Here is a 27,946-nt window from a genome sequence, read left to right on the forward strand (position 1 = left end):
CTGGCATTTAGCAGCAGTGAGGGACAAGGGAGCCCGGCCTAAGCAGCAGCGCTGGTGACTCCCTGGGCAACAGTTCTTCCCTGAGACAGGAAGACATTGTGAAGCAGGCTAGGACACAGCCAGAAGGAGAGGGGTTCCTAATTCACCAATACACCTATTCACCCAAGCTGCTCATCTCATCCCACAGCCACTCAGGCTGGCACATCGAGGGGCTAGCTGCTCACACAGGAAAAGCTGACCTTGCCTACTCTTTGGGACGGGGCCATATCTGTAAGAAGGCAAAACTCTGGCCCCAACTGCAATGCACCGTCCAAGCCAGAAAGGCCCTGCCCACTTCTGAGTCTAAACATCAATCAGCTGGTGCTTTAAATGCCAACTCGCCCTGCCCTGGAGCACAAGTCCACCCAGCTCTCTTTCCGCAGGGCTGCCAACGGGGAAGTGGGGAAGAATCGGCCTCCTCAGCTGCACTCAAATTCTCTGCAGAATGGTAGGGAAGGGGGCTTGCCTCTGGTGCCCACTCTGAGGCTCAGTGAGAACACTGCATCTGGGGACAGCCACTTGTTCAACACGCCTAAGGCTACAAAGGCAGAGGAGCCAACTCCCCTAGCTCAGGAGTGGATGGAAGAGGCACAAGGAGAGATGCTCTGATGCCCCAAGGAGAAACATTTGCTTTGGTTCCCAGCTGGCTCTGTCCAGACTGAGCCTCCTTTCCTGGCCCTTCAGTTACTGCCTCCATCAGCTACCTCTAAACAGGCTCAGCGGTGGGCTTAGCAGTCACCCTGCGCTCCGAGAGCCACACCTTTAATGCCACAGATGAGGCTTTCAGAGAGCAGCTGCCCCAGCGTGAGGCTAGTGGGGACCAGAGATGGGTGGTGGTAATGCATGCTAGGAAATCACGCTCGTTCATTCAGTTCTTGGTGACAAGCTCTAAGTGAGGTCTAAGAAATCATGCATCCTCCTCCAGCCCAGCACTCTCCTGCCTGACTGCAGAAAGACACCCCTAAGCTTTTCCACACTCAGAACACAAGCAGTGCTTTCTGGACACTGGGGTCCTGGCCTCAGAGCCCTCTTGCTATTTCCTCCCACACCCCAGGCCTTCGGGGTAGCCCTGGCTGCTTGCTCAGTAACCTTTCCTTGCTCTTCTCCCCCACATGGATTTAATGACTGGGGCCCACTCTCCACACCGAGCAGGGCAAGGACCACCACCATCCAACAATGCCCGGTACCTTTGGGCTGAGAGTTGTGCACTGCAAACATGTTGATAGCCATGAGCTGCAGCATGCGGGTGCTTCCAATGGGTGAGGGGCTGTGCTGCAGCAGCACCTGGAACTCCCTCAGCACTTCTTCCGCCACGGCAGGGAATGTCTCCATCCTGCAGAGAGAGACAGAACAACTGTAGCACTTGCCCCACAACTCACCCACTCGTGCACTTCTGGGATAGCCACCTCCCCTATGAGCTGAGGGAGCAGCAGCCCCAGGAGCGCTGGGGTGGCAGACAGAACAGAGGAGTCAGCCTGACCCACACCCATGGCGTTGGGGGCAACTGACTTTGTAAACATTATTTGTCTGTGGGAGCCACTTCCTCATGAGGAAAGTGCTCCCAATGCTGCTCCCAGACCCCTGGTTACATGGCAGCAACAAGGGCCCTTCACACTGCACAGCCCAGGAACACTGGCATTGTGTTTTATCTGTGCAAACCCCCACTTGGCCATGGGAAAGAGACGTGGGGTCCCTTGCACTTTAACAATCAGTCTCATTTAGGTGCTTGTAGTCACTGTATGAAAACCAGTGTCAAAACCACAGCTGTTTCCTGAAGCACACACAGCTACTATAACTCATAGAGGGGGACCAGCCACAGACGCCGTGCCACAGCTTTGAGAAAGGCGTCCTTTCAACACCAAAGGCCTGAGCAGCTACAGGCACCTTTATCCAAGGAAACCTGATACATTTATGCTGCTCTGCATTTAGCGTCACTCTTTATAGAGCCCCGGAAGTGTGCTAAGGATTTTACAGTCCTGGCTGAGACTGATCCCTACCACCAAAGGATTTGCCAACTGAGGGCAGACAGATATGTAGGGCAGATACATTTGTTCAGTCTCTGCTCAATCCATCAGTGCTGCTACTTCTCTGCTTCTGCCAGAGATGTCTACCAGAGGGTATTTGTGGCCATTCAGTCTGACCTCCTACGGAGCACAGGCAGAGAACTGCCCCACAACAATTCCCTGGCAGTTCCTCTTGAAAAACAGCCAATCTTGATTTAAAGATTGCCAGCGATGGAGAACCCAACACATCCCTGGGTCAGATGCTTCAATGGTCACTTACGCTCACCTTTCAAACTTACAGTAAATTTCTAGTCTCAATTTCTCTAGCTTCAGCTCCCAGGCACTGGGTCACTTTAGACCTTTCTCTGCCAGGCAGAGGAGCCCATCAGTAAATATTTGTTCCTCCTGAAAGTGCTTACAGACTGTAATCAAATTACCTCTTAACCTTCTTTTTGTTAAATTAAACAGATAGAGTGGCTTGGATCTAAGGCTACAAGGCAGATTTTCTAACCCTTTCACTCATTCTCCTGGCTCCTCTCTGACCTCTTTCCAATTTATCAGCCACCTTCTTGAACCATGGACCCCAAAACTGGACCCAGTATTCCACCAGCAATCACAATAGTGCCAAACACAGGTAAAATCACCTCTCTGCTCCTTGAGATTCCTGTTGTGCTTCCAAAAGCAACCCCATAGACCTGCTGGCCAAAACGTCACACAGGGAGCCCACACTCAGCGGAGCAGCCACCACTACTCCAAAATCTTTTTCAGTTGCTGCTTCCAGAGTCCTCCAGCCTGTAAGTATGGCAAACTTTCTTTATTCCTAGAGGAACACGTTTACATTTAGCCATACTAAAACGCACACCGTTTAGTTGTGCCCAAGCATATCAAGCCATCCAGCTCTCTCTGAATCAGTGCCCTGTACTATTCAATGTTCTCTCTCTCTCTCTCTCTCACACACACACACACAATTTTTGTGTCATCTGCAAACTTTATCAGTGATGGTTTTATCTTTTCCTCCTGTTCACTGATTCAAGGCATGTTAAAATGGTTAATTGGTTAAACAAGAGCCCATAACCAGTTAACCATCCTTACTCAGCTCCTGTGTCACAGCCCACTGCAGCTGTGAGGTCCTGCTGCCCAGCCTGCCAGGCACCCTGCAGCTGACACTGCTCCAGTCCGGCACAGCTGGCTGCCACCGGAGTTGGCTGCCAAGGGTCAGTTAACCTCATGCTTAACTGTTTAACATCCACATTTGATCCAAATGTTAACTAGCACAGGGCCAAGAACTGATTCCAGCAGGACGCCAGTAGAAACAAACCTGCACAGTGATGAGGATTCTGTTTACAATGACACTTTCAGACCTGTCAGTTGGCCAGATTTAATCCATTAATATGGACCAAGTTAATATTACAGATTTCTAGGTTTTCTTAATCAAAATGTCATCTGGCACCAAGCCAAGCAGCAGACAATAGTTTAAGTAAATTATATCAACACTATTACCGTTAGCAACGAAACTTGTAATCTCATAAAAATATATCAAGTTCCTTTGATAGACTATTTTCCATAAATCCATGTTCATTTTGTTAATTACATTACCTTTATTTAACTGTTTATTAACTGATGCCCATGTTAACTTCTCCATTATCTTCCCTGGGCTCAGAGTCAGTTTGAAAGGTCTATAACAACCATGGCCCTCCTGGTTATCTTTTTAAAAAATTTTAAAAATATTTGTGAAAATCAACTTTAATGGGAAAGCAAGCTCACCAGTCAGATCTTTTAAAGCTCTTGGATGGAAGTTAAAAAAGGGCTCTAGATGTGATCCTGGCAATCACAGACCAGCAAGTATAATGCCAGTACCAGGCAAATTAGCTGAAACTATAGTAAAGAATAAAATTGTCAGACACACAGATGAACATAATTTATTGGGGAAAAGTCAACATGTTTTCTGTAAAGGGAAATCACACCTTACTAATCTACTAGAGTCCTCTCAGGGGGTCAATAAGCATGGAAAAAGGGGAATCCAGTGGATATAGTGTATTTAGACTTCCAGAAAGCCTTTGACAAAGTCCCTCAACAAAGGCTCTTAAGGAAAGTAAGCTGTCATGGGATAAGAGGGAAGGCCCGCTCATGGATTGATAACTAATTAAAAGACAGAAACAAAGAGTAGGAATAAATGGCCAGTTTTCAGACTGGAGAGTGGTAACTAGTGGTGTCCCCCAAGGGTCTATACTGGGACCAATTCTATTCAATCTATTTCTAAATGATCTGGAGAAGGGGGTAAACAGCAAGGTGGCAAAATCTGCAGATGATACTAAACTGCTCAAGATAGTTAAGAACAAAGAAGACTGTGAAGAGCTTCAAAAAGATGTCACAAAATAAGTGATTGGACTACAAACTGGCAAATGAAATACAATATTGATAAATGTAAAGTAATACTCCCAAGTATATATACAAAATGTTAGGGACTAATTTACCTATAACTACTTGTGAGAGATCCTGGAGTCATTGTGGATAGTTCTCTGAAAACATCCACTCCATGTGTAGCAGCAGCCAAAAAAGCTAATGCTAGGAATCATAAAATGGGGTAGAGAATCAACAGAGAATATCTTGTTGCTTCTATATAAATCCACAGTACGCCCATACCTTGAATACTGCGTACAGATGCGGTCACTTCATCTCAAAAAAGATATGCTGGCATTATAAAAGTTTCAGAAAAGGGCACTTTGGAAAGGGTGTCACGAGGAAAAATTGAATAGACTGTGACTTTTCAGCTTAGAAAAGAGGAGACTAAGGGGGGATATGACAGACGTCTATAAAATCATGACTGATGTGAAAAAAGTGAAAAGGGAGAAGTTATTTCCTTGCTCCCACAGTGCGTGGGTCACCAAATTAAACTAATGGGCAGCAGGTTTAAAACTAACCAAAGGAAGTTTTTCTTCACACGGCGCAGAATTGGACTGTGGAACTCCTGGCTGGAGAATGGTGTGAAGATCAGGACTTTAACAGGGCTCAAACAAGGAGGAGGTTATTGTCCATCAGTGGCTGTGAGCCAGGGTGGGTAGGAACAGCATCCCTCACCTCTGTTTGTCAGAGGCTGGAAATGCGTGACAGGAGAGGGATCACTCAATGACTACCTGTTCTGTTCACTGCCTCTGGGGCATCTCGCACTGGCTACTGTCGGAAGACAGGCTACTGGGCTAGATGACCCAGTGTAGCCGTTCTTACGGTCTTACGTTAGCTAATCCTGCTGATTTAAAAAAGTCTGACATTTTTCACTTCTGTGAACATCCTCCAGAGATACTAGCAGACTGGAAAGAGTCTACTGCCCACTCTGCACTGCTCATCTCCCCCAGCAAACCTCACACTGTTCCAGCAAGTGGTTCTGTCCCAGTGAAGAGCCCATGCCAGGGCAGTGTACTGGGACAACTGCCACTTCATCAGCAATGGTAAAAGCCTTCAGGGTGCCCCTCACACGAGGCAGAGGAAAGCCAAAATCCATCAAAGGAAAACAGGTGCAGCCTCTGCATTAGCGCAGTCAAGCACAGGGACCTCCAGGACATGCCTCGCAGTCATTCTCAGCAAACACAGCGATTTCCTTTATCCTCCACCACAACAGACCGAGAGCTTGCAAAGTCAGCAGGCTATAGGCTGGATGAATTAGATGGTTTTGGTAACCCACAAGGACAATGCTTTTGGGCTTCACCAACATACTTTCAGGCTGGTTGGATCATCACAGATCCAACAACATCCACTGAGTGTAATCTACTCTACTTTCAAAGGCTGCACTTCACAGGTGCCTTTTAAAACCCAGCACAACCCCGCAGCACGACAGCCCATACTTCCACACTGTCTGAGAAGGCATCAGAAAGCCATCTACTGCATCAAATCCTGGTACTACAGGTTGCACCTCTGAAATCCATTTCTCTCTTGTCCGGATGTTGCCTAACAAGAGAGCAGCAAACCGTACAGGAGACCCAGTGGGGACGAGAGCCAGAGCCCCCACCTGCCCAGAGCAGCACCAGGCTGGGAGGGTGCAAGGGCTGGGATTTAGAGGTCCTGCCTGCTCCACTGCAGGGCCAGGGCTGGGAGCTGGAGCCCTTGCCTGCCCCACAAAAGTGGGGGCCAACAGGCAGCTGAGAGCCAGAGCCTCCTCCTGCCCCTCAGAAGAGTGGGGCCAGGAGCCAGAGTCCGCACCTGCCCTATGGCAGCCCCTGGGAGCCTGGGTGTGGCCAGAGTGCCAGGGGAGGGAGGCTAGGGCTGCAGCAGCCGAGCATAAGGCTGTCTGGTTGCAGAAGCCCTGGATCTCCCCTTGTCTGGCATATTCTCTTGTTCGGGACCTGTCAGGTTCCATGCGTGCTGGATAAGGCAGGTGCGACTGTGATGGGGTTCTGAGGTTCCCAGGCTCTGCACCCTGTCCGCAGGCAGGAGTGACTCTCACTCAGCAGAACAGCGGGTTCATTAGCTGACAGGACACAGCGACTTACAGAGGAGTCAGTACAGCCGGCAGAGACAGCCAATCCAATCCATGTTGGGGAGAGGAGGCCCCAAGGGACCCCTGGAGCTGGAGCCTGGCCCCCTCCTTTGTCTCTCTCTCCCCCAGCCCAGACCAACTGCTTCTCAACTCCCAGTTCCAATTCAAACCCCTCAGGCTCCACCTCCTCCTTTGACTGCAGTACATGGGTGTCACCTGGTCACCAGGTTACCCTCAGCAGGAGGTGGGGTATCCCCCACTCCATCACAGCAACCTGTACAACAGGCCTCCTATTCTGTAGCCCTGGTGAAGAGGCAACATTCCTGGTGTTTGGGAGTTAGGTTTGTTTCTAAAGACCCCCAGACTTCAATACGATGTCATTCTTGGCACAACTCACCACAGAGCCCACCTCCTGGCGCACAGAGGTCTCAGCCTGGCAAAGGACTCCTTTACAGCAGGGATTGCTCCCCAGTGTACTCCTTTCTTTTGAAAGGATGTTAATGTTACCGTCATGTTGGCTGGAAGGAGTGAGGGCTTCATCACCCGCACATCTGGTAGCATGTGCAGTGGGCCCACCCAGCTCCGAGCCCAGCAGGTTAGCACTGGAGTGGAAGTCTTCTCTGAACTGCCTCTCTTTGACCTTCCGCATGAACCATTCTAATTAATACCACCAAACATGGCCTATGCCATCCACACTTCAATGACCTCAGCACAAAAAGTTGGGCTGATCTATTTTTTACCATTCACCTATTTTGAGCACAGAAGCTGTTCAGCACCACCACCTGATTTCCCTTCCCAGGGCTTGATACTACTTTCAAGTTCCCTTAATAAGAGAATCTGTCATTAAACATACTTAGGTTTGTTTAAATGGCTGTCCTGGGAAGTAACCTCCTAAAATGCTGCATCTTAATTTCATGAAAGTCTCAAGAGACAAATCTGCAAGTGATCACCACAACATCCCCATTAATCCCTCCTGCTGGCGAGTACTCAAACCATAGCTCAGCCTTGAGTAAAGCCACAGCAAAGCTCAGGACAGGCAGGTCCCTAGACACAATGCCCTCAGGCAGAAAAACACGACCCAGCATCTAAAAGTTCCAGCTGCCCTTTTTTCTCCGTCCAAGAGGATTTTCAGTTCCCTAACTCCTCAGTCTAGGCCAGCAAGCTGCCCACATTGACACAAACAGTGCCTCATAGCACTGACTGGAATTCACAATGTCAGCCATCAGCAGCTCAAAGGTGGATCGCTACACTGGACTAGCTCAAGTGGCTCATACTTTGCACTGAGAGAGACAGATCCACGAATCAAACTTAAAGACAACAGAAGCTACAGGCACCTGTGGCTTCAGAGGCAAAGTTTGATCAGCCAGCCTGGAAGGTGAGCTACTTGGGGCAGGAACTGCAGCTTTACACCATGCCAACCTCACTCCCACTAATGAACATATCCTCCAGCCCATAAGACAGGCATCCCCTTTTCCCAAGGAGGGCTGAAAGACAGGCCCTGCTAAAGCAAGAAACTACACTGCCCAAGTCAAAAGAATCTGTTACACCACAAAACGTTTGTGCGGGGTTCTCGCGGGTGGCCTGTAGCAAGTCTCAATCTGGTAACCGGCAGCAAAAAGCCCTATCAGAGACTGTAGGAGCCATGGGAACCCTGAATACAATACCACTCTCTCGGCCGGAGAGTGTAAACTTTGGACGTTGGACCCGCTTTTCGTCACTGCAAGTAGCAGGGTCCCCCCAACCTGTCTAATGTAATCCAAACCGATGGAAATTTCCGTTACGTTCATATTAAAAAGACCCTTTTGGCACGTTCAAGAAAGTAAGTAGGATACAAAAACTATTAATTAGTACATAAAGGTGAATACACAGACATAAAAACAGTGACACATTTCAACATTTTTAATTAGATGCATGAGCCTGAGACCCAGCAGCCAATCATGCTGTTCCCTCCCTTTTGAAATGTCATGCCCCCACAAGGGGACCTGTCCCCACCTTGCTCACCCCTGCTTCAGGCCACTGAGAGGCAAGGGAAGAGTTGAACATGGTGCTGGAGCAGGCAGCTCCCACACTGAACAACACACTGCATTCAGAGCAACTCAGGGCGTCTGGATTGAGAAATAGGTCCCACCACCCCGCCAGACTCTGAGCAAAGACACAAGCGCTTCAGCACTCCAGGCATCCAACAGTCACAGGCCTAGCTCAGATGACTCACAGGGACACCATGGGAAGACTGCACTAGTGCTCCCTAGGTCAGCTGCATGTCCTCCAGGCTGGGATCTCAGCCCAGGCCTGACCGGACTCGCTGTATTTCAAGGACGGACATCCAACTATTTGCTGCCCCATTTTGATAGATCTGCTAAGAGCACTTCTTATAAATGAGTTCCCACCACTAAAGTGGTGCTTGACCAACCAGCCTCCAGGGAAAGGGAGCCAAAGAACCTCAGGGAGAAAGCTTGTCTCCCCATTACTGGAATGGAGATCTGCAGTTACAGGAATGCAACTCCCTCGAGCAAACACACCTGAGCAGGCAGCGAGACCGAGAGAAGCCAGGAGAGCAGCCTTTCAGCTGTAGAAGACCCCAGCTGGGCAAATCTGGGAACAGTCAGAGGGGGCTGGGCAATGCAAGGCTGCACCTGGAAGTCCCAGAGCCCACAACACCAGCCCAAGCCTATGTTCTGTCCCCAGCCCAAACAGGGCCCAGCCTCCAGATGGGTGACAGAGAAAAATCCAAAACAATAACCAGCACAGGACTGGAGGGCAGCTAAGGAGAATAAGAACCAGGAGGCTAGGCCTGCAAGAATTCACAGCCGGTGCCCTCAGTTACAAACACAGCCTAGTTGCTAACAATATTAAATTCCAAAAAGACATGTAATGTAGGAAAATAAAATAAACATCCTGCACACTTACCCAACCCTGGTAAACAGCTTCCCATGGGCATGGAGAAAACTGAGGATGAACCTTTTGTTCAGCTGCATGGAAAAAAAAAAGAGAGAGAGAGAGAGAAAACAATTAAACTCTCCCTGATTTCCTGTGAACTAACAGTGTCTCTGGTGAGAGAATAACCTGGCCTGGCTATGGGAGTGGGCACTGCAGATGGGAACCAAATGGACATACCCAGATTCTCACAAACGCTGTGCACATAGGCATAGGGCAAGCGCCAAACAGCTGGAGAAGGCAGGCAGGCAGGCAGAGCAGGCTGGATGGACACACAGCACCCTCTGCCGGCTACTGTGTCCAGCTGCAGCCATCACAACCCCACCGTCAATTGAACAGTGTGCGAGGTTAGCCAGAAACAACACACCAGCAAAGGTGCAGGTGACTTTACTGCACTTGGTATATATTAACCCTGGACTCAGCTCACTGCTGGGAATCTTTGTGGCAGGGGAAACAGCAGCTGCTACACAGCTGCTCTAAATTCCCTCTGCAGGTTCGTTTGGCTACTGGGCTTCTTCATGTCTCCTAAACTGCTTCAGACATTGCTGTGCATGGCTAAACAGTTAGTTTGCTTCACCCAAGAAGTGGCTATATTACGGTGCAGGAAAAACGGAACATTATGTATGTCTTACCCTTCTTAATCACAGTGATGTTTGGAGGCTCATTTTACACCCTTAAACCCCAGGAACAAAGGGACTATAGACACACACAGCACTACTGTGGCACGAAACAAGGAAATCACCCCAAATTACTCACTCTCATCAGGACCGTCTGGAGAAGACACTGGCCAGGAAACCAGTAACAACCTGGACCCATGTGCAGGAGATGGGAGCTCTAAGAAATCCCTAGCTCTTTTAGGCTGTGTCTACACTATCCCAAAACTTCGAAATGGCCATGCAAATGGCCATTTCGAAGTTTACTAATGAAGCGCTGAAACGCATATTCAGCCCCTCATTGGAATGCTGGCAGCCATGGCACTTTGAAATTGACACGGCTCACCGCCGCACGGCTCGTCCAGATGGGGCTCCTTTTCGAAAGGACCCCACCAACTTCGAAATCCCCTTACTCCTATCAGCAGATAAGAATAAAGGGATTTCAAAGTTGGTGGGTTCCTTTCGAAAAGGAGCCCTGTCTGGACAAGCCGCAGGGCTGCAAGCCGCATCAATTTCAAAGTGCCGCGGCTGCCGGCATTCTAATGAGGCGCTGAATATGTATTTCATCACTTCATTAGTAAACTTCGAAATGGCCATTTGGAAGTTTTGGGCTAGTGTAGACACAGCCTTATAGTGCTTTCTACCTGTCAATCTCAAAGCGCTCGACCTCACTCTACCCATTTTACAGATGGGGAAAACTGAAGCACAAGGAGTCAAAAACAATCTGTCCCAGGTCATCCAGAAGGCTAATGGCAGAGCCAGGACTTAAACCCCAGTCTCCTGAGTCCCAGTCCAGAGCCATAGCCCCTAGGCTGTAAAGATTCAATGTCTAGCTGGGAACAGGATTTCTCTGAGTGGCCTGGCAGTGCTGGAGAACCCATACAAGTGTGGCAGGAGTGGGCTGCCCTGGCAGGTCACACCCTGCAGAGGTGGATATCTACCGTAGCTCTCACTAATTCTCTCTCATCGTGTTCCCTTTATTCCCCAGCCTACACCCACTGATTTGCAAACCCTATGCAGCGGGGCTGCTCAATGAGGTATAATTAGCCTTGACCTGAAATCCCTCAGGAGCTATGGAGGAGAGCTATGCTCTGCCGCAGCACCGCTCCTGGGCCATATGTGAGCTCCAACATAAAACGTGCTCATAAAAATCCTGGCCAATGATTCTGGCCCTGCAGCCAGGGGTCTCATTCACTCAATAGCTGTTTTACTGCAGCTCCAAAGAACGTGACTTCCCTGGCCACCATCTTATTAATGCTGCAGGTGAACCCCAGGTGTGACTTGAAGAATATTGCGCCAGCAGGCTGAACGGCGACTGGCAGGCCAGAGGAGGAAGCAGTACTCAGTGAAGCCCTTGCTCTTTGTGCCGGCCATGTTTAGATACACAGCACAGGCAGCCTCGCCTTGGTCTCTCTGAGAGCAAGCCATGCTGCGGTGGAGTGCTAACACCAGAGCAGAGAGCATTTAAGCCAAGGTAATTGGCACGGCAGTCGAAAGCTTATAGGAAGTTTGTTACTGCTCATAGGTACCCTGGCCCCTCCCGTATGCCCTGGTTAAGGAAACCTCATCACTGGTGGAAGTCTTGTGGAAGACACCAGAGCACAAGCAGGCAGCTGGGACCCCGTCCTGCAGCCTTTCTTTGCGGCTGGAAGCATGGGAGAGGAATCTGCCACCTCCAAGATTCCTGAGGAGAGGTAATACGGATCCGGGTGGCTGAACTGTCTCCATCTGCCTGCCCCTCCTTCTGTGTAAGCCCACATATCTGATGTTCTCACTGAAGCTGTGCCAGAGCTTGTTCGTAGGCTGCAAGAGGAGAAGGGGGTGGGGCATATGCGGGGTGGACAGAAGCCCTTCTCCTCCAACCCTACGCCCAACCCCCAAAAATTCTCAGGCTGCAGCCACTGCACCCATTTACTGGCAGTGCAGGAGTGGCAAAATTCCCCACCCTGAGTGGCAAATGACACATGCGCGCCCTGGGGAAGCATGCAGCAGAGTCTTCCCACACAGAATGAACCAGCCTTTTCAGAGGAGGGGCAGCAGAAAGCAGCATCCCAGCTCCACTCCTTCCAGCAGGGAGCACCAAGCTGCAGGCCAGTGCAATGCTGGGGCTGCCTGGCTGTAGAGAGGGTTCCTGTAGACATGGTGACAGTTTCTAGGAAGTGCAAGTAAGAGCGCACACAGAGCACCACTGGGAAAACAGCAGGGTTCACTCTAACCAGCACTGCAGCACCAGCCATCTGGCAGGCTGGGCAGCAAAGAGCCTACACGTCCTGTGTGGTAGCTGCACATATGGGCAGCCCCTCTCCGACTTGTTTCAACACAACGTTTACCCCACAGCCCCAGCCTTTGATGAGCTAATCCCTTGACACAGAGATGAAAGTTCCAGAGTTCAACCAAAGGCCACAGACTGCTTTGACACAACTCCTCTCTGAATGACTCTTTCCCTTGTGACTCACCTGCCAGTCAGGCCCTGGGAACCCTCCTCTCCTCCAGCTAAATGCTGCTTTTCACAGCAATAGGGAACAGGGACTTCCACTGAGCCCCGCAGGGCTCTGGGGCTGGGGAAAGAGGAAGTCACATCACCTGCTGGTCTGCCCTCAGATGGGGAAAGGGACCACTTCCCCAAGCCCAGTGTAATGAGCTTCTGACCTGGAGGCGCTGAACACAGCCTAGGGCTCTGGACAGAGAGTGAGTGCAGGGAGCAGAGCTGGGAAAGGATTCTCTTCCTTGTAACTTCCTCAAATCTTCCACCAGCCTCCAGTGCTGAAGGGCTGGCAGTGCCCCACGGGGCTTCCAGAAGGTGCTCTGGAGAAAGAGGGGCTGTGAGGACAGACTCTTTATACCAGCAATGGACACCCTCTGATAGTGAGTGAGCCCCATGAGTGGCCCTCCTTCATCTCAGTGGGCCAAAAGAGTGTCATAACCAAGAGAGTCCCCCAGGGTTACGTAGTTTTGCTGACTGTGCTTGCATATCTAGAATGTGCTGGGTGTGCCAACTGACCTGTAGCAGCACTGTGATTGGCTGCAGAGGGCACATGTGGCTGTCGCAATCAACGTCGTGTACAATAAGCACACTCCTCCCTTCACGTACTTGTCACTTCAGGAATACGTCAGGAAAAAAACCAAATGGAAACCAGCAGACGCCGCACATCAGCAACAGTAAACAGAACATCTTGTGAGCCACACACAGAACTCTGGTGGGCTGCAGGCTGCCCACCGCTGCTTTGTATGGTACGTGCAGTATGTGTCCAGATCAAAGGGAAGAACAAGTTCTCTGAACATGTGAACAATTGCACGCTCCAGCAGGCTCCCTCCCTGAGCTAGCAGACAGGTACACTGCCCAGCCAAACTGAGGTCCTAGCAATCCCCAGCCAGGCAATGGTGAAACAGCACTGGGTATGCAGCACTCGAAGAGTGACCACACTGAGTTCTAGCCCAGCCTCCTGTCCCTGACAGCGTTCAGAGCCTAATGCTTCAGAGGGAAGCAACAGAACGTGGCAATTTACCAAGTGATCTGCTCCATCATCCAGTCCCAGTTTCTGGCAGTCCAAGGTTTAGGTTTGTTCCAGACAGTCATGGCAATGGCAATTGATGGACCTCGTCCCTATGAACTCACCTAGTTCTCATTGAACCAAATTTTACCTTCAGTCTTCCCAGCATCCCCTGGGAGAGTTCCAGAGACCAACTGGGCATTGTGCAAAGATACTTGTGTTAACCCTGCTACCAATTCATTTCTTTGGGTGGAACCCAGTGAAATGTGCTATGTGAAAGGTAAATAAGCTTCCTTACCCACTTTCTCCAAACCATTCATGATTTTATAGATCTCTGCTACACCCTCCTCCCTTCAAAAAGTTGCCTCTTTTCAAAGATGAACAGTATTTTTTAATCTCTCCTCCCATGGAAGCTGTTCCCTCATTATTTTTATTCCCTGTTCTGTATCTTTGCCAAATCTAATACACCTTTTTGAGACAGGGTGCCCAGAACCGCATGCAGTATTAAAGATGCAGGCTATATCATGGATTTATATAGTGGCACTGTGATATTTCCTGTCTTATTACCTGTGTCTTTCCTAATGGTTCCTAACATTCTTGTAGGTTTTTTGACTGCTGCTGCACACTGAGCAGATGTTTTAAGAGAACATTCCACAATGACTTCAACATCTCTTTCTTGACTGGTAACACCTAATTAGACCTCAACATTTGGTATGTATAGTTAGGTTAATGTTTTCTGATATGCACTGGTTTGCATTTATCAACACTGAATTTCATCTGCCATTTTGTTGCCCAGTTTTGTGAGGTCCCTTTGTAAACTCTTTGCAGTCCGTTTAACACTAGCTTGAGTAATTTTTTTATAGTCTGCATTCTTTGTCCCCTTGCTCTTTATAGCCTTTTTTCCAGTATATTTATGAATATGCTGAACAGCACTGGTCCCAATACAAATCCTTAGGTGATTTTTTCTCTCTCTCCACTGCAAAAATGGAATGTTTATTCCTATCCTTTCTTTCCCCGTTTTTTAACCAGTTGCTGATCTTTGACAGGACTTACCCTCTTAGCCCATCACTGGTTACTTTGTTTAAGTCTTTGGTGAGTCAAAGGCTTTCTGAAAAGTGAAAGTTACACTATATCCACCAGCTCACCATCATCTACATGTTTGCTGACACCCTGAAAGAATTCTAATAGAGTGGTGATGCATGATTTCCTTTTCCAAAAGCCATGCTGACTCTTCCCAAAGAAATCGTATTGTATGTGCCTGGTAATTCTGTTCTTTATTACAATCTCATCCAATTTGCTTGGTACTGAACCTTTGCCTACTGGTCTATAACCTCCAGGATCAGCTCTGGGGCCTTTTTAAAAAAAATCAGTGTTCCATTAGCTATCTTCCAGTCACCTCGTAAAGAGGCTGATTTAAACAATATACTACTTACCACAATTAGTTAGGAGCTTTCCCATTGCATATCTAAGTTCCTTCACAAGCCTTGGGTGATACGATCTGGTCCTGGTGACTTCTAATTGTTTAACTGATACATTTTTTCCAAAATGTCCCCACTGACACCTCAGTCTTGGACAGCTCCTGAGATCTGTCACCTACAAGAATGGCTCAGATGTGGGAATCTCTTTCCTGCTCACTACAGTGAAAACCAATACTATGAATTCATGTAGTTTGTCTGCAACAGGCATACCTTCCTTCAGTGCTGTTTTAGCACGTTGATAGCCCAGTGGCCCCACAGACTGTTCTGCACAGATCCTCTTTTGGATGTACTATACAGTGACGTATTAGTTTTTGTCTTTGTTAGTTGCTCTTCAATTTCTTTTTTCACCTGTTTAATTACCCTTTTACATTTGCTTTGCCAGAGTTCGTGTTCCTTTCTATTTTCCATGGTGCTATCTGACATCTAATTTTTTAAAAGATTTTTTGTTTCCAACCACTTACCTACCCATAGTAGTATTTTTTTTTGTCCTCTTACTGATTTTTTAAAATTGGCGCATACACACAGTTTGAGCCTCTGTTTTGGTGTTTTTAAAGGGTTTCCATGCACCTTTGGCTAGCATTGCACCCTTCTGACTGTATCTCTTAATTGCCATTTTAGTAGCCTGCTCATTTTTGTGTAGTTTCCCTTTGTGAAGTTAAATGCTACTTGTTGGGTTTCCTTGGTGTTCCCCCCTGCCCCCCCGCCGAGGACATTAAATTTAATTACATTATAGTCGCTGCTACTGAGTGGTTCAGCTATAGTGACTTCTTGGACCAGACCCTGTGCTTCACTTAGGACTAAATTAAGAACCGCCTCTCCTTTTGTGGATTCCAGGACTAGCTGCTCCATGAAGCAGACATGGACGGTGTACAGAAATTTTACATCTATATAGATCCTGAGATGACTTGCTCACAAACAATATGGGGATAACTGAACCCCCTACTATTACTGGGAATTCTGGTATTTGTAGCCTTGCTAACTGCTGTAAGTATTTCACAGTCACCATCACTGTCTTAGCCAGGTAGTCAGTGGTATACTCCTACTGTTATATTCTTACTATTTTTAGATGCTTACTGTCTTGTACCGCCATAGAGTTACAAATAACTTGGAAGTGGTGATTGTCCATAACTCTGAATAAAATGTTATGGTTCTTCTTTCAAAAGTTTACTACTGAACACTTATTTAACACAGCTTTCAAATTTTACCATACAAAAGAAAAGCACACTGCTTTTAGCCACTTTCAGGTAAACAAGCATAGGGGCAGTTTCCTTAACTTGTCAAAACATTTTAAACTTTCATTTCTTAGCAGATTTTGTTTAAAGTACTGTTCTGTTCCTGCTTTTATTGGGCAGAAGGGTGTGGGGAGTTCCTGTGGTTCTGCCTGATTGCGTACTTCCGGTTCCAAACCCAGCATGAGGCTGTCTGTGAAATGAGCAGCTCTGGTGTTTGTAACTCTGAGGATCTTCTGTGTTTGACTCTATGCTTTAGCTCACATGCAATGCTATTCCCTCCCCCAACCCCCAAATCTATCAGCATGGCCTACTGCATTGTGCCTATCTATTTCGTACCCTGGAATGACTGTGTCCTACTGATATTCACTCCAAGTTTTGGTAATGGCTACTACAACACCACCCTCATTTAAAACTAGGCACTCAGGTTCACCCATCTTAGAATTTAAACTCCTTGCAGTTATATACAAGCACTTCTAAATCATGCCATATTTAGTTGTCTGCCTTCTCTATGATGGAACTGAATGGGACTCTTTTTTCATTTGACAGCTTCTCATCAGGTCCTACATGCGCCTTCCCAACATCTATCGTTGTCACTTGGATGCAAAGTACCCATTCAGTAAATACAGGTTGAACCTCCCTAATCCAGGACACTCTGGTCCAGTAACATTTAGGGTCTGACATCATCAGGGACTCTGTGGGTGCTCTGGGATTGGAGAACTCAGGGGGAAAAAACAGTGTAGCATGACCATGGATGCTGCTGGACAGGTGCATGGTGACGGGCCCTGCCAGGAGCCGCAGCAGAGCCCCAGGCAGGAACAGAGCCCAGCCAACAGCAGGACTCAGCCAGTGGCTGGGAGTGGGGCTGGTAGCAGGGTGCATGGACTGGCCAGGAGTGGACTGCATTAGGGAGAATGGGCCAGCAGCTGAGAGCCTGGGGGCAGGGAGCTTGTCTCCAAGTTCAGATGCAGTGTGGGGAGAGGAAACCATCAGCCTGCAACAGAGGGGCTGGCACTGACCTCCCCCAGTCTGACAAACTCCCTGGTTCAGGACTAGTCAGGTCCCAAGGGTGCAGGACCAGAGAAATACAACTTGTACACCGCTAAGGGCTGAATCTGCCCAAACCACCTGCTCCTCCATATCTGTCAGCTTTCCCCCATTAAAACTCTATGAGCTTTTTAATCTTACCAGTCAGCAAGCTGGTTCATTCTGGTTTAGATGGAGCCCATCCTCCATTCCTAATAACTCTAAATCCCTCCTCCAAACACAACGGTTTCAGCCGCGCACTAAGACCCTGACATTCTGCCTGGCAATCTGACCCTCTGGATGGAATTGCAAACATTTCAGGGAATGCCACCTTGGAGCAGGAGTTGGGAAATTTGGTTGTGGACATCCCAGAAACATCAGCGCCAAAGAAGTTATGAGCTTATATTGAATGCACCAGTTATAAAACCAAACCACTTAGTCAGGCAGAAGAGGGGGAACCTCACACACAACTAGGACCTGAAGCTGAAAACAGTATGTGAAGACAGAGTAAAGCCTCCTAGGAAGAGGCAACACCATCAGACAAAGCTTCCTACTTCTGTCCATGCAGCTTACATACACTACCCCACCAAGCCAACAGGACTTGTTCACATGGAAGGAATCTGCATTGATTAATAGGTGGAAGAGAGCCAAAGAAACCAGGAGTAGACACAAGACATACTGGACAAGTCAGCTTGAATCAGAAATGGCACAAAGAGAATATCCAGTTGATGCTTGGAGCCTCTCCTGGACAGCCTAGCACTGGCAGAGACAAAAGGCTGGTGGGAGGGGGATAGTTTGCAATCTCACCAACTTCTGTTGGTGAACAAGGCAAACTTTCCAGCACCAGAGAGATTTTCTGCAGGTCACGTGTGTGGAGCTCACAAGCTTGCCTATTTCACAGCAGAAGCTGATCCAATAAAGACATTACCTCACCTCCCTTGTCCTTCTTAGAGCTGGTAAGACAGTGTAAGTGAAGGGTTCCACAGTCCCAAGTCAAGAGGGGAGAAGAATTCCCCATTTCAAGGGACTCTGTGATGCTCAAGAAACATCTCAAAACATGTCTCCAGCCAGCGCAGCAACAGAACACAGCATAAAATGTACAAGGAAGGTGGGGGCAAGAATTGATGTGGGAACCAGAGACTCCAGCTCTCTGCACGAGAAAAGATCCATCTATTGCTGCAAGGAGCTAGAATGAGTGCAAAGCTCTGGCACCTCCACAGCAGCCCCAGCTGTTAACAAGACACCAAATAAGGGAAGGATTCTGGCGCATCAACTCCTAAGGAAAAACTGTTTCAAGTTAAAATTGTTTCCTCAGGTTTGGAACTAAATTTCTGTATCTGTTCTTCATCAAGTACAGCAAACTTTCCTCAACAGCAGCAAAGCTGCTGTGAAGCTGAAAGCAGCGTCAGAATCAAAATGGGCTGAAAGAGTCAGGTCCATTAATCAAGCGATACCAGATGCAAGACTGCATTAACAGAACACATCACCTCCACTGGGAAGCTGTGAGCATAGGAGGCAGCTCTCCTAGGTCTAGGATATCCTCAGTGGTGAAGGGCTTGGGCTGCAGACCCTGAAGTACACAGCTCAGCTCCAGATTATTTACCACCTCTGCCCCAAACTCTTGGAGACTGGCGGATTTACTCATGACCAGCCACTAGCGGCATCAATCCTTTCTTAGGCACTGCTGCCTTGTTCTAGTATTGGCACAATAAGGTTCAATATTCCTTCAACCAAGGTACCCAGCCGGAACAACGTGACTCTTCCTGCAAAGGGGACACAGTGCAAGACCTTCCATTGTGTTCTGTAAGATTCTCTCTTACAGGGTTGGCTTCTTCATCATTTCAGCCCCTTTGGTAGTGTGGGCGCATCTGTCCATCACAACTGCACCACCAAATCTGCAGTACCTCCTTCCGGTCACACCCAGCCTGAGATCTAATCACACGCCAAAGCAAGCTGGACCAGATCTGGGCAGTATTTCAATTGGAGACTGTCAATGAGAAGAATACATCCATCCAGCCCTTTGTATCTTCAGAATACTACAAATGTTAATTTATTAATCCTGTAAAAAACCAGGGACTACAGGGCATGGAGCTGGTCAAATAGTAGGCGGTCCTTTTTCTACAGAAACCACAGTAAGATATTGGTGTGTGCTGCACTGTTAGAGGGTCTGTTTTTCATATGTTATATAAAACCAAAGAGTCTTGAAAATGACATGCAACTTTTGCAAGAACACATGCATTAACCATAGCAATTTGGTCAAATTCCAGCATTGGGGTAACTATATTCTGACTAAATTCTCCTACAACATCTAAAGTATACAGAATTCTCCTTCATTTCCTGCCCTAAAAGTCACTCTGTAGTGCTGTCTGCTGTAAGCAGCTGCCATGTCCCACACCAGACCTAGGGGCATTTCACTGCTGGTATGAGTGGGCCAAGTGTGAAAAATGTATACGCAGACACACTTTGCAAAGAACTCTGATTCTTTGGGAGAAGAAATTACACAGAGAAGTAAAGTCCAATCTGCTGATGCTTGCGGCACCGCTGTAAAGAGGCCCAGAACCTGAAGTACCACTGACATGTAACATGCATCTGGATCCACTACAGCAAAGGCAATGGTGACTTACTTCCCTCCTTCCCCACTGGTAGGTAGCAGCAGGAGTCCCAGGCATACTGGCTATGGCTCTAGGGCAGGTTTTAGCCTTGTAAGAAGTTACAAGTCAGCATCTCAGCAAAGGAAACAAACACTCAGAGATGCTCCAGTGAAAACAGACATCTTCCAATCCTCCTCTCAGGCCTCAGCAGGTCTTACTGCAAGGCTGGTGGGAAATGGGCAAAGCCTTTGCACACAAAGTGTGTCAGAAAAACGACACCAGTCAGCTGAAAGCCCATTTGCTCTTGCCAGCCCTGAACTACCAAATGTACCTGACCAATACACACTGCAACACATTCACCAATGAGATCTGCATTCCAGCCCCATTTCCTCCTTCCCAGCACCGGCCACTTGAAAACAGGCCAAAGATACTCCTCAGACAAGATGTCAGGCTAATGTTCAAGGCAAAGTTCTCTCCAAATTCGTGCTGCTGCTCCAGGTGGTCTGGACTTAAGTTCAGCTCTTCAATGCTGCATGTGGCTGTGCAGTACAGGGTGGAACAGTGGCCACTGGCAGCTGCTACACCAGTGACACAGGCAGGCCCGTTCTCTGTGCTACAGGGTAAGGCAGAGTCTGCATGTTTAATGTTGAAGTGGAAGGCAGGGAACAGTACAGCAGATTTCATAGCTCACTACTAAGCAAACCCTACTGAAACCAACTGGCTTTTGGGAGCAATGAGGCGGCTTCTCCCTTACAGTAACTTAGAGATACCACAGATACAAAAATGATCATTGATAACAAGAAGTCCTGTGGCACCTTATAGACTAACAGATATTTTGGAGCATTAACTTTTGTGGGCCACGACCCACTTCATCAGATGCATTAATTCTGAGAACCATATGAGGGATACTTTAAAATCACAAGAGATCATTGCAATCTCATCTGAACGTCTGAATAACCCAGCCCAGAGAACTTCACCCAGGTTCTGGCATCTACCCCATTACCTTCGGGTAGTGCAAGGGCAGAGCTTTCAGAAACAGACAGCCAGGTGATACAAAAATCTACCACAACCCCTCCGTAGACGTTCCAATAGCCAATTACATTCGCTGTTAAAAATGTGCACCGTATCTCCAGCTTGATGTTTTTCTAGCTTCACATTCAAGCAGTTGGATCTTATGTCTTTGCTAGATTAAAGAGTCCCTTCTAGTCAGACATCTCCGTGTCATGCTTAAGGACCGTGAGCAAGTCACAATTTAGTTTTCCCTGTGCACCAGCTCTGTGCTAGATGTGTACTTCTTAGAGTGACAAACCACTATGTGGTGCTGTTAAACTGATGACCCATTTTCTATTGGGAGAAAACAAATATGTTAATACTTACTACTGTCTTGAGTACAGGGAATTGGACTAGAACCTCTTGAGGTCACTTCCATGCCTACAAGTCTATGATTTTATAGTATTTCCAAGGAAAGCCAATCAAGTGAAGGGTCCAGTGTTCTGAGCAGCCATTTTCAAGGGGTGGCTTCCAGAGTCCCCCTCCTAGGTTATCACCCCATTTGTTATGTATCATGTAGAAGGAGGAGGAGTAAGCCCAGGAGACACGACTCTCTCTCAGCCTGCAGCAGGATAACAATTCTCTGGGAAAATAATCAGGCTGTGACATGTAATTCTGATGATGTCAGGAAAGACCAAGCTGGGAGGCTCACCTCTTCCTTGGACGTGAACCTGTCCAGCAGCAGGATATTAACAGTGTGGTACAGAGGGGATGGTTGAAGTATTGGTCCTGTAAACTCAGGGTTATGAGTTCAATCCTTGAAGGAGCCTTTCAAGGTTCTGTGGTAGGTTAGAGTTTAAAAAAACCAAAACCAAAAAAAAAAAAAAAATGTCAGGGATGGCTCCAGGTCCTGCTGTGAGGGCAGGGGACTGGACTTGATGACCTCTCGAGGAAGGTCCCTTCCAGCTCTATGGGATATGTATGCATATTTAAAGACTGCTACCACTGTGAAACCCAGGAGCATGCCCTGGAACGTGTATCATCTGAGATTCAAACAGGCTGTCAGGACCCAGGCTCTGGAAAAACAGGTCTCAGTCTGTCTTATCTGCTGGGTCTGAAGCAGGACAATGTTAACGTGAGCAGGATACCCGCAGAGCATGCCAACAAGGTCCACATGGGGCACTTAGAACGCAATGCATTCATCTGCTTTACAAATCACATTAGCGTGCTTTGCCAGTGCCGTGTAGACAAACTCTTGGACCAGTGACAAAAACTGGAAGGATTCTTGAGCCTGCAAGTACTTGTCCCATACTGGGAAATTTACTGAACACTCTCACCACACTGCCCTTTGGTCTTGTTCCCAGCACAACCACGTACTACCATTGCTAGGTCTAAACTGAACCACAGTTCCCTCCTTCCATCCTTCGCAATACCCGGCTCCAGAGCCCAGACCAGCAATTCACTCCAGATGCCCTCAGCTGGCAGGAAAGCACATCAGACCACCTCTCCTCATCACACTGTTCATCCTTACCTAGGACCTCTCATTAAAAAAATGAAATAAACCCCCAACGATATCTGAAAAATCAATACCAACGTCTGGAAATTCTTACTGCTAACTGAGCCCTCGCTTTTCCGGGTAGCGACAAAAGGTCAAGTGGGTTGGAAAGCAACATGTGGGTTCCACTTGACATGCACACACAGGATATATTGGTAATCAGGCCTGGGGAGCTGGGGCAGGTCTCAGCAGCACATTGAGGGAGGCCTGTGAGATCGAGAGCCCAGACCTGGGGAAATGGCGCTGGCTCTAGGGGATCTTTAGTGCAGCTGAGACAGGAAAGGAGGGCTCTACAAATATTTTCAAATAAAAAGCACAACTACAAAAAGAGAGAGAGTTCCGTGCAAGCCTGGGAAGAAGTGTAACTGGCAGGCTAGAGGGAGCAGAAGCCAGTGCTAGCTGCATGGCTTATGTCACGTCTCAAGCCCAGAGAGGCTAGGAATGTGGTTTTAGTGTTTAACCAGCCTTAACTGCAGCCTGGCACACTCTGCTTCCTCCCAAGAGAAGGCCTCTCTCTGCTAGAGGAAAGAAACCAACATCACAGCTCGAAACAAAACGGCGTGAGTAAAAATAAAGCCCAGGGTGGTTTGGTGACCCAGGTCACATTAGGAGGCGCAGAGTCTGAAGGCTGGGGGGTGCACTGCGAGTGCTCACACTGCCAACCAAGAGAAATTACAGTGGGGAAACAGAGAAGAAAGTATCTCAAGTCCACCAAGTAGCAAGCTGAGAAGTCCCTTTCACACACCACCTGCACTAAACCTGCTCGACACACAGTTTGTAAACCGTTTCCTAAACACAAAGGAAAAAAAAAACCCCAGTCCTTGACCTGACCTCCACAAGTGAGTAACCAAAACCCCAGAGCTTCCTGAAAGTGTGAGGGGGTGGAGATGGAACTCTGCTTGGGGTGGTAGAGCAGAGAAACCAGGAAGCATGTCTCTCCTAGGGGCAAGGGAAGAGAATTCAAGGAGTCTGCCACTGGTATGGTGGGGAAGGGAGAGGAAAACCTTTGTGATGTACCTATCTCATAGAACTGGAAGGGACCTTCAGAGGTCATTAAGTCCAGTCCCCTCCCTCCACAGCAGGACCTGTCACCATCCCTGACACACTTTTTTAAAAAATCAGTTTGCCCCAGATCCCTAAATGGCCCCCCTTAGCCTTTGGCCTCCTGCTAGTATCTCATATTCCCTCTCTAAAAATCTCTGCTCTTTCTTCTCTCACAGGAGTAGCACTTCTGGAGTGTAATGCAACAGTGCAGTCAATGCAATGCAGTAAGTAGGAGAGGGGACAACTACTTTTAGTTGTCTGCAAGAGCAGAACACAATGCATGGAGCGTGGCTCCCAAGTCAGGTACTAGGGAGCACATTAGAAATCCATCTGTGATGGGGTTCTGAGGTCCCCCAAGCTCTGCACCCTGTCCGCAGGCAGGAGAGTCTCTCACTCAGCAGGAGAACAGCAGGTTTATTAGCTGACAGGACACAGCATCGTACAGAGGAGTCAGTACAGCAGGCAGAGACAGCCAGTCCAATCCATGTGGAGGAGACGAGGCCCCGAGGGGTCCCCAGAGCCGGGGCCTTGCCCCCTCCTTTGTCTCTCTCTCCCTTAGCCCAGACTAACTGCTTCCAACTCCCAGTTCCAATTCAAACCCCTCAGGCTCCACCTCCTCCTTTGTCTGCAGTACAAAGGTGTTACCTGGTCGTCAGGGTTACCCTCAGCAGGAGCCTCACACCCTCTGTGAGTCTCACACACACACACACACACACACACACACACAGGTATCCCCCACTCCATCACACCACCAATACTTTGAGTAACCAGTGCAGACAGGAGTTACCCTTGGTGGGGATATTCAGAGCCAACATGCAAAGGAGACGGACTTCCTGACCCACCAACCATCCCCTTGCCACTCACATGTTCTAATGCCACTGGGACAATTTTATCCCCCTGGTTAGGTCCCAGGGGTTTCCTGATGCCCTGGAGCTCCCTGCAGTTTCACGAGGCAGCATGGGTACATAGTGATAATGTGAGACACCTTTGTTCCCCGTCCCAACAGGCCAAAGGAGGGGCTTGGTTGGTTAGAATTGGAACTGGGTAGTTGGAAGGCAGTTTAGCCTGGACTGGGGGAGAGAGACAAAGGCAGGGGCCAAGGCTCTGGCTCAGGGACCCCCCTCTTGGCCCCCACTCTCTGAGATGGACTGTACTGACGGCTTCTGGCTTCTGTGAAGATAAAAGTCTGTTCTACACTGTGTCCCTATCACCTAATAACCATTCTTTTCACCCTGCTGAATAGCTTGAAACCTAAGCTAGCTGCCAGGACCCTCGCATTGGCCCAGAGTCTCTCTGAGTCCTACAGAAGCAGCATCAGAAAGCTGGAAGGATTCTGCTAACAGTGCCCTACGTTCACAACAGGGGTCATTCTGCTCTTGGGAGGGGCAGCGTCTCCTGCTTGTGCAAAGTCACCAGCACAGCCTCCTCCATTAACCCACGCCATTGTGCTGACCCCACACAGCAAACTAGGTCTCTGGGAGCATGGCTGTCTGAGCTGCCCACCTCCTGCCTACCAAGGCTCACCCTACATGTTTTCCCACTTACCCAAAACACCATGAATTAACAATTCTCTTTAGCAGCTTGCGAATGCCAGACTTTAGAATCATAGAAGAGTAGGACTGGAAGGGACCTCGAGAGGCCATCGAGTCCAGCCCCCTGCCCTCATGGCAGGACCAAGCACTTTCTAGACCATCCCTGAAAGCCACCTATCTAACCTCTTCTTGAATATCTCCAGTGATGGAGATTCTACCACCTCCCTTGGCAATTCGTTCCAGTGTTTGATCACCCTGACAGTTAGGAACTTTTTCCTAATGTCCAACCTGAACCTCCCCTGCTGCAATTTCAGTCCATTGCCTCTTGTTCTATCCTCAGAGGCAAGGAAGAACAAGTTCCCTCCCTCTGCCTTATGACACCCTTTTAGATACCTGAAAACTGCTATCATGTTCCCCCTCAATCTTCTCTTTTCCAAACTAAACAAGCCCAATTCTTTCAGCCTGTCTTCATAGGTCATGTTCTCTAGACCTTTGATCATTCTCGTTGCTCTCCTCTGGGCCCTCTCCAATTTCTCCACATCCTTCCTGAACTGCGGTGCCCAGAACTGGACACAATACTCCAGCTGAGGTCTAACCAGCGCAGAGTAGAGCGGGAGAATGACTTGTCGTGTCTGGTTCACAACACACCTGTTAATGCAGCTCAGAATCATGTTTGCTTTTAGCCTCTGGAAACCACACAGGCAGCACAGTCATGCTCGCACAAGTACCGTGCCTGAGGAGAAAAGTTCCTGGCAGCTTGATGAACTGTTTGAAAAGGTGGGCTTCTCTACTGGAGCATTCAGCCTGCTGCCTCTGCCAAGGATGGGTTTTAACATCATCCCATTTTGAGTTTTGTCCGTTGCTTATTTCTAACCAAATGTAGAAGAAAAGAGCTACAGGAAATGCTGCAGATGAGAACAGCAGCACCCTTCACACACACTACGACTTCACAAAGCAAAGGAGTACTTCTCTGTGGTAGAGCTGTCTGTGCAATGACGTGTCATTGGTGCATACAGTGCCAAGCCCCGCACAAACACAAAGTGCTCCCAGAGAGAGCACAGCAATCCCAGTCTAAGCCTGGACTGGACGGGTGGATAGGTACACAGGTGAGAGTGGCTGAGTCAAGCTGGTGGGAGAGAGCGAAGCTGTGATCTAAGACGGAGAAGTACTGCAAAGCTATTCAATTAGGCCGAGAGGAGACTTTATTCTCTACGGAATCTCATGACCACACACAAAACCAAAGTCTCAGAACAGACTTTAGACTGAAATTAAACAGACTAGGAAACCAGGCATTCCCTTGTGCCCCAGTCAGCTGTCACCCAAGTGACCCAGCGCCCAAGAGGAACAAGCACATGGAGAAGAAACGGTAAATAGAACCCAGGGAAAACGGATGTGAAACACAGAGAAGCTGACTGGGAAAGTGACCTTGCTCTCTGCTGAGGGCATCTGCCCTATGGAGAAAGCAGCATGCAACCTAGACAAACTACAGAACTCTTCAATGCTTCTGGATAAACAGACAGCCAGAGGCACAGGAAGTGCCTCCTCGCACCTTTGATTACTGTTATGGTTGCAGGGATGCATCTGGTGTCTAGACACCATGCTGATGGGTGGGTTAAACAAGCAGTGGGTAGAAGAGACTAATTCAGAACGGAAGACCTGGTCGATGAGGGAAGATGAAAACATTCAAAGATGTCCTGACACAAAGAGAAACAAACTGTATCCCACCATAAAGAGAGCCACAGAGAGACAAGCATGGGCCAAAAGAACTCATACAGGGTTTCAAGAGGGGCTTCAGGGACAAAGCATCAGAGCTCATCTGCCATGCCAGGACAAAGGGCTGACACTGCATTTTCCTAAACTACAATTTTCCAGCTTCCTATACCAGCACTTCCCCTGATCACCTAAAAGCGAGCAAATTTTGCAATCAAGCATAGTACAAGGGAGTCATGTGGAAAGATGAGGAGGCTAGAAGGGCCCAGAGCCTTTCTCCAGTCAATTGCAGGTGATTGTGAGAGCATCACAAAGAGAGTATCGCCTACAGATCTGACACTCAGCACAGTTCATGCTCTGTCAGCTACCCTCATCACCTCACCCAGCTCTGTCACACACCCTTCCCACTCACAACACTAGCGCTCACACCCACCAGTCATTTAGAGAATGAACAGCAAAATCAAAGACACTGAGCAACGAGCTAAGCTAATACAGCGTTAGGGCTGAGACACTGAGCACAAAGAACAAAAGCCCTGTGTATCACCTTAATGTTTTGGCACTGAATAGAAAGGTAGGAACCCACTACATGTAGTCCGTAAGAAGGCATCTGTCCCTGCGTTCCTTCATTCAGCTGCTGGGGGGGAGTTCTATTACTTGTTTGCAGAAAAGAGGCCGAACTGTTCGTCAGTTACTACTGCTGAGGAGGAAGACCAGTGCAAAGAGCTAAGGCTTGCAAACAGCTTGGAACTCCAGTTCTAATGGTCCCTGCAGAAGTGGCTTTGCCCCACTGCACTTATGCGGCCTATCATTACACAGGCTCACAACAACGAGCAAGGGACACATTAGTCAAGAAATAAATTGGGCATTGGGCAGAGGACAGAAAAGTCTTGTGGCTAGAGCACAGGACAAGGAACCATGAGACCAGAAGTCTGCTCTTGGCTTTCCTACAGGCTCTCTGGGCAGCCTAACCTTTTCACAGCTGAACAATACAGGGAATGCTCCATATATGTCAGGGATAGGGATTGTAAAATTGCAACAAAGCAAAATGACGTATAATGAGGACTTTTTCCCCCATAAGAAGTAATGTAAATACAGGGGGATAGGGATTGTAAGAGTGTAAATTTTGCCTATGTGACCATTTAAACCTTAATGTACCACTCACTGTCTGTACCAGACATTTAAAGCAACATTTGCAAAAAT

General features: G+C 48.3%; 1 protein-coding gene across 4 annotated transcripts in view; it reads right to left on the reverse strand.

The window, feature by feature from the left end:
• Positions 1-27,946, reverse strand: part of SMG6 (SMG6 nonsense mediated mRNA decay factor) — a 158,503-nt gene that overhangs the window by 102,716 nt on the left and 27,841 nt on the right. For all 4 annotated transcript variants that reach the window (XM_075013600.1, XM_075013599.1, XM_075013602.1 and 1 more), the window contains exons 9-10: positions 9,421-9,482; positions 1,227-1,372 (exon numbers count right to left, since the gene is read on the reverse strand). In XM_075013600.1, the coding sequence (XP_074869701.1) occupies positions 1,227-1,372; positions 9,421-9,482 (208 nt within the window). The remainder of the gene's footprint in view (positions 1-1,226; positions 1,373-9,420; positions 9,483-27,946) is intronic.

This window comes from Carettochelys insculpta, chromosome 19 (assembly GCF_033958435.1).
Source record: "Carettochelys insculpta isolate YL-2023 chromosome 19, ASM3395843v1, whole genome shotgun sequence".
NCBI lineage: Eukaryota > Metazoa > Chordata > Testudines > Carettochelyidae > Carettochelys > Carettochelys insculpta.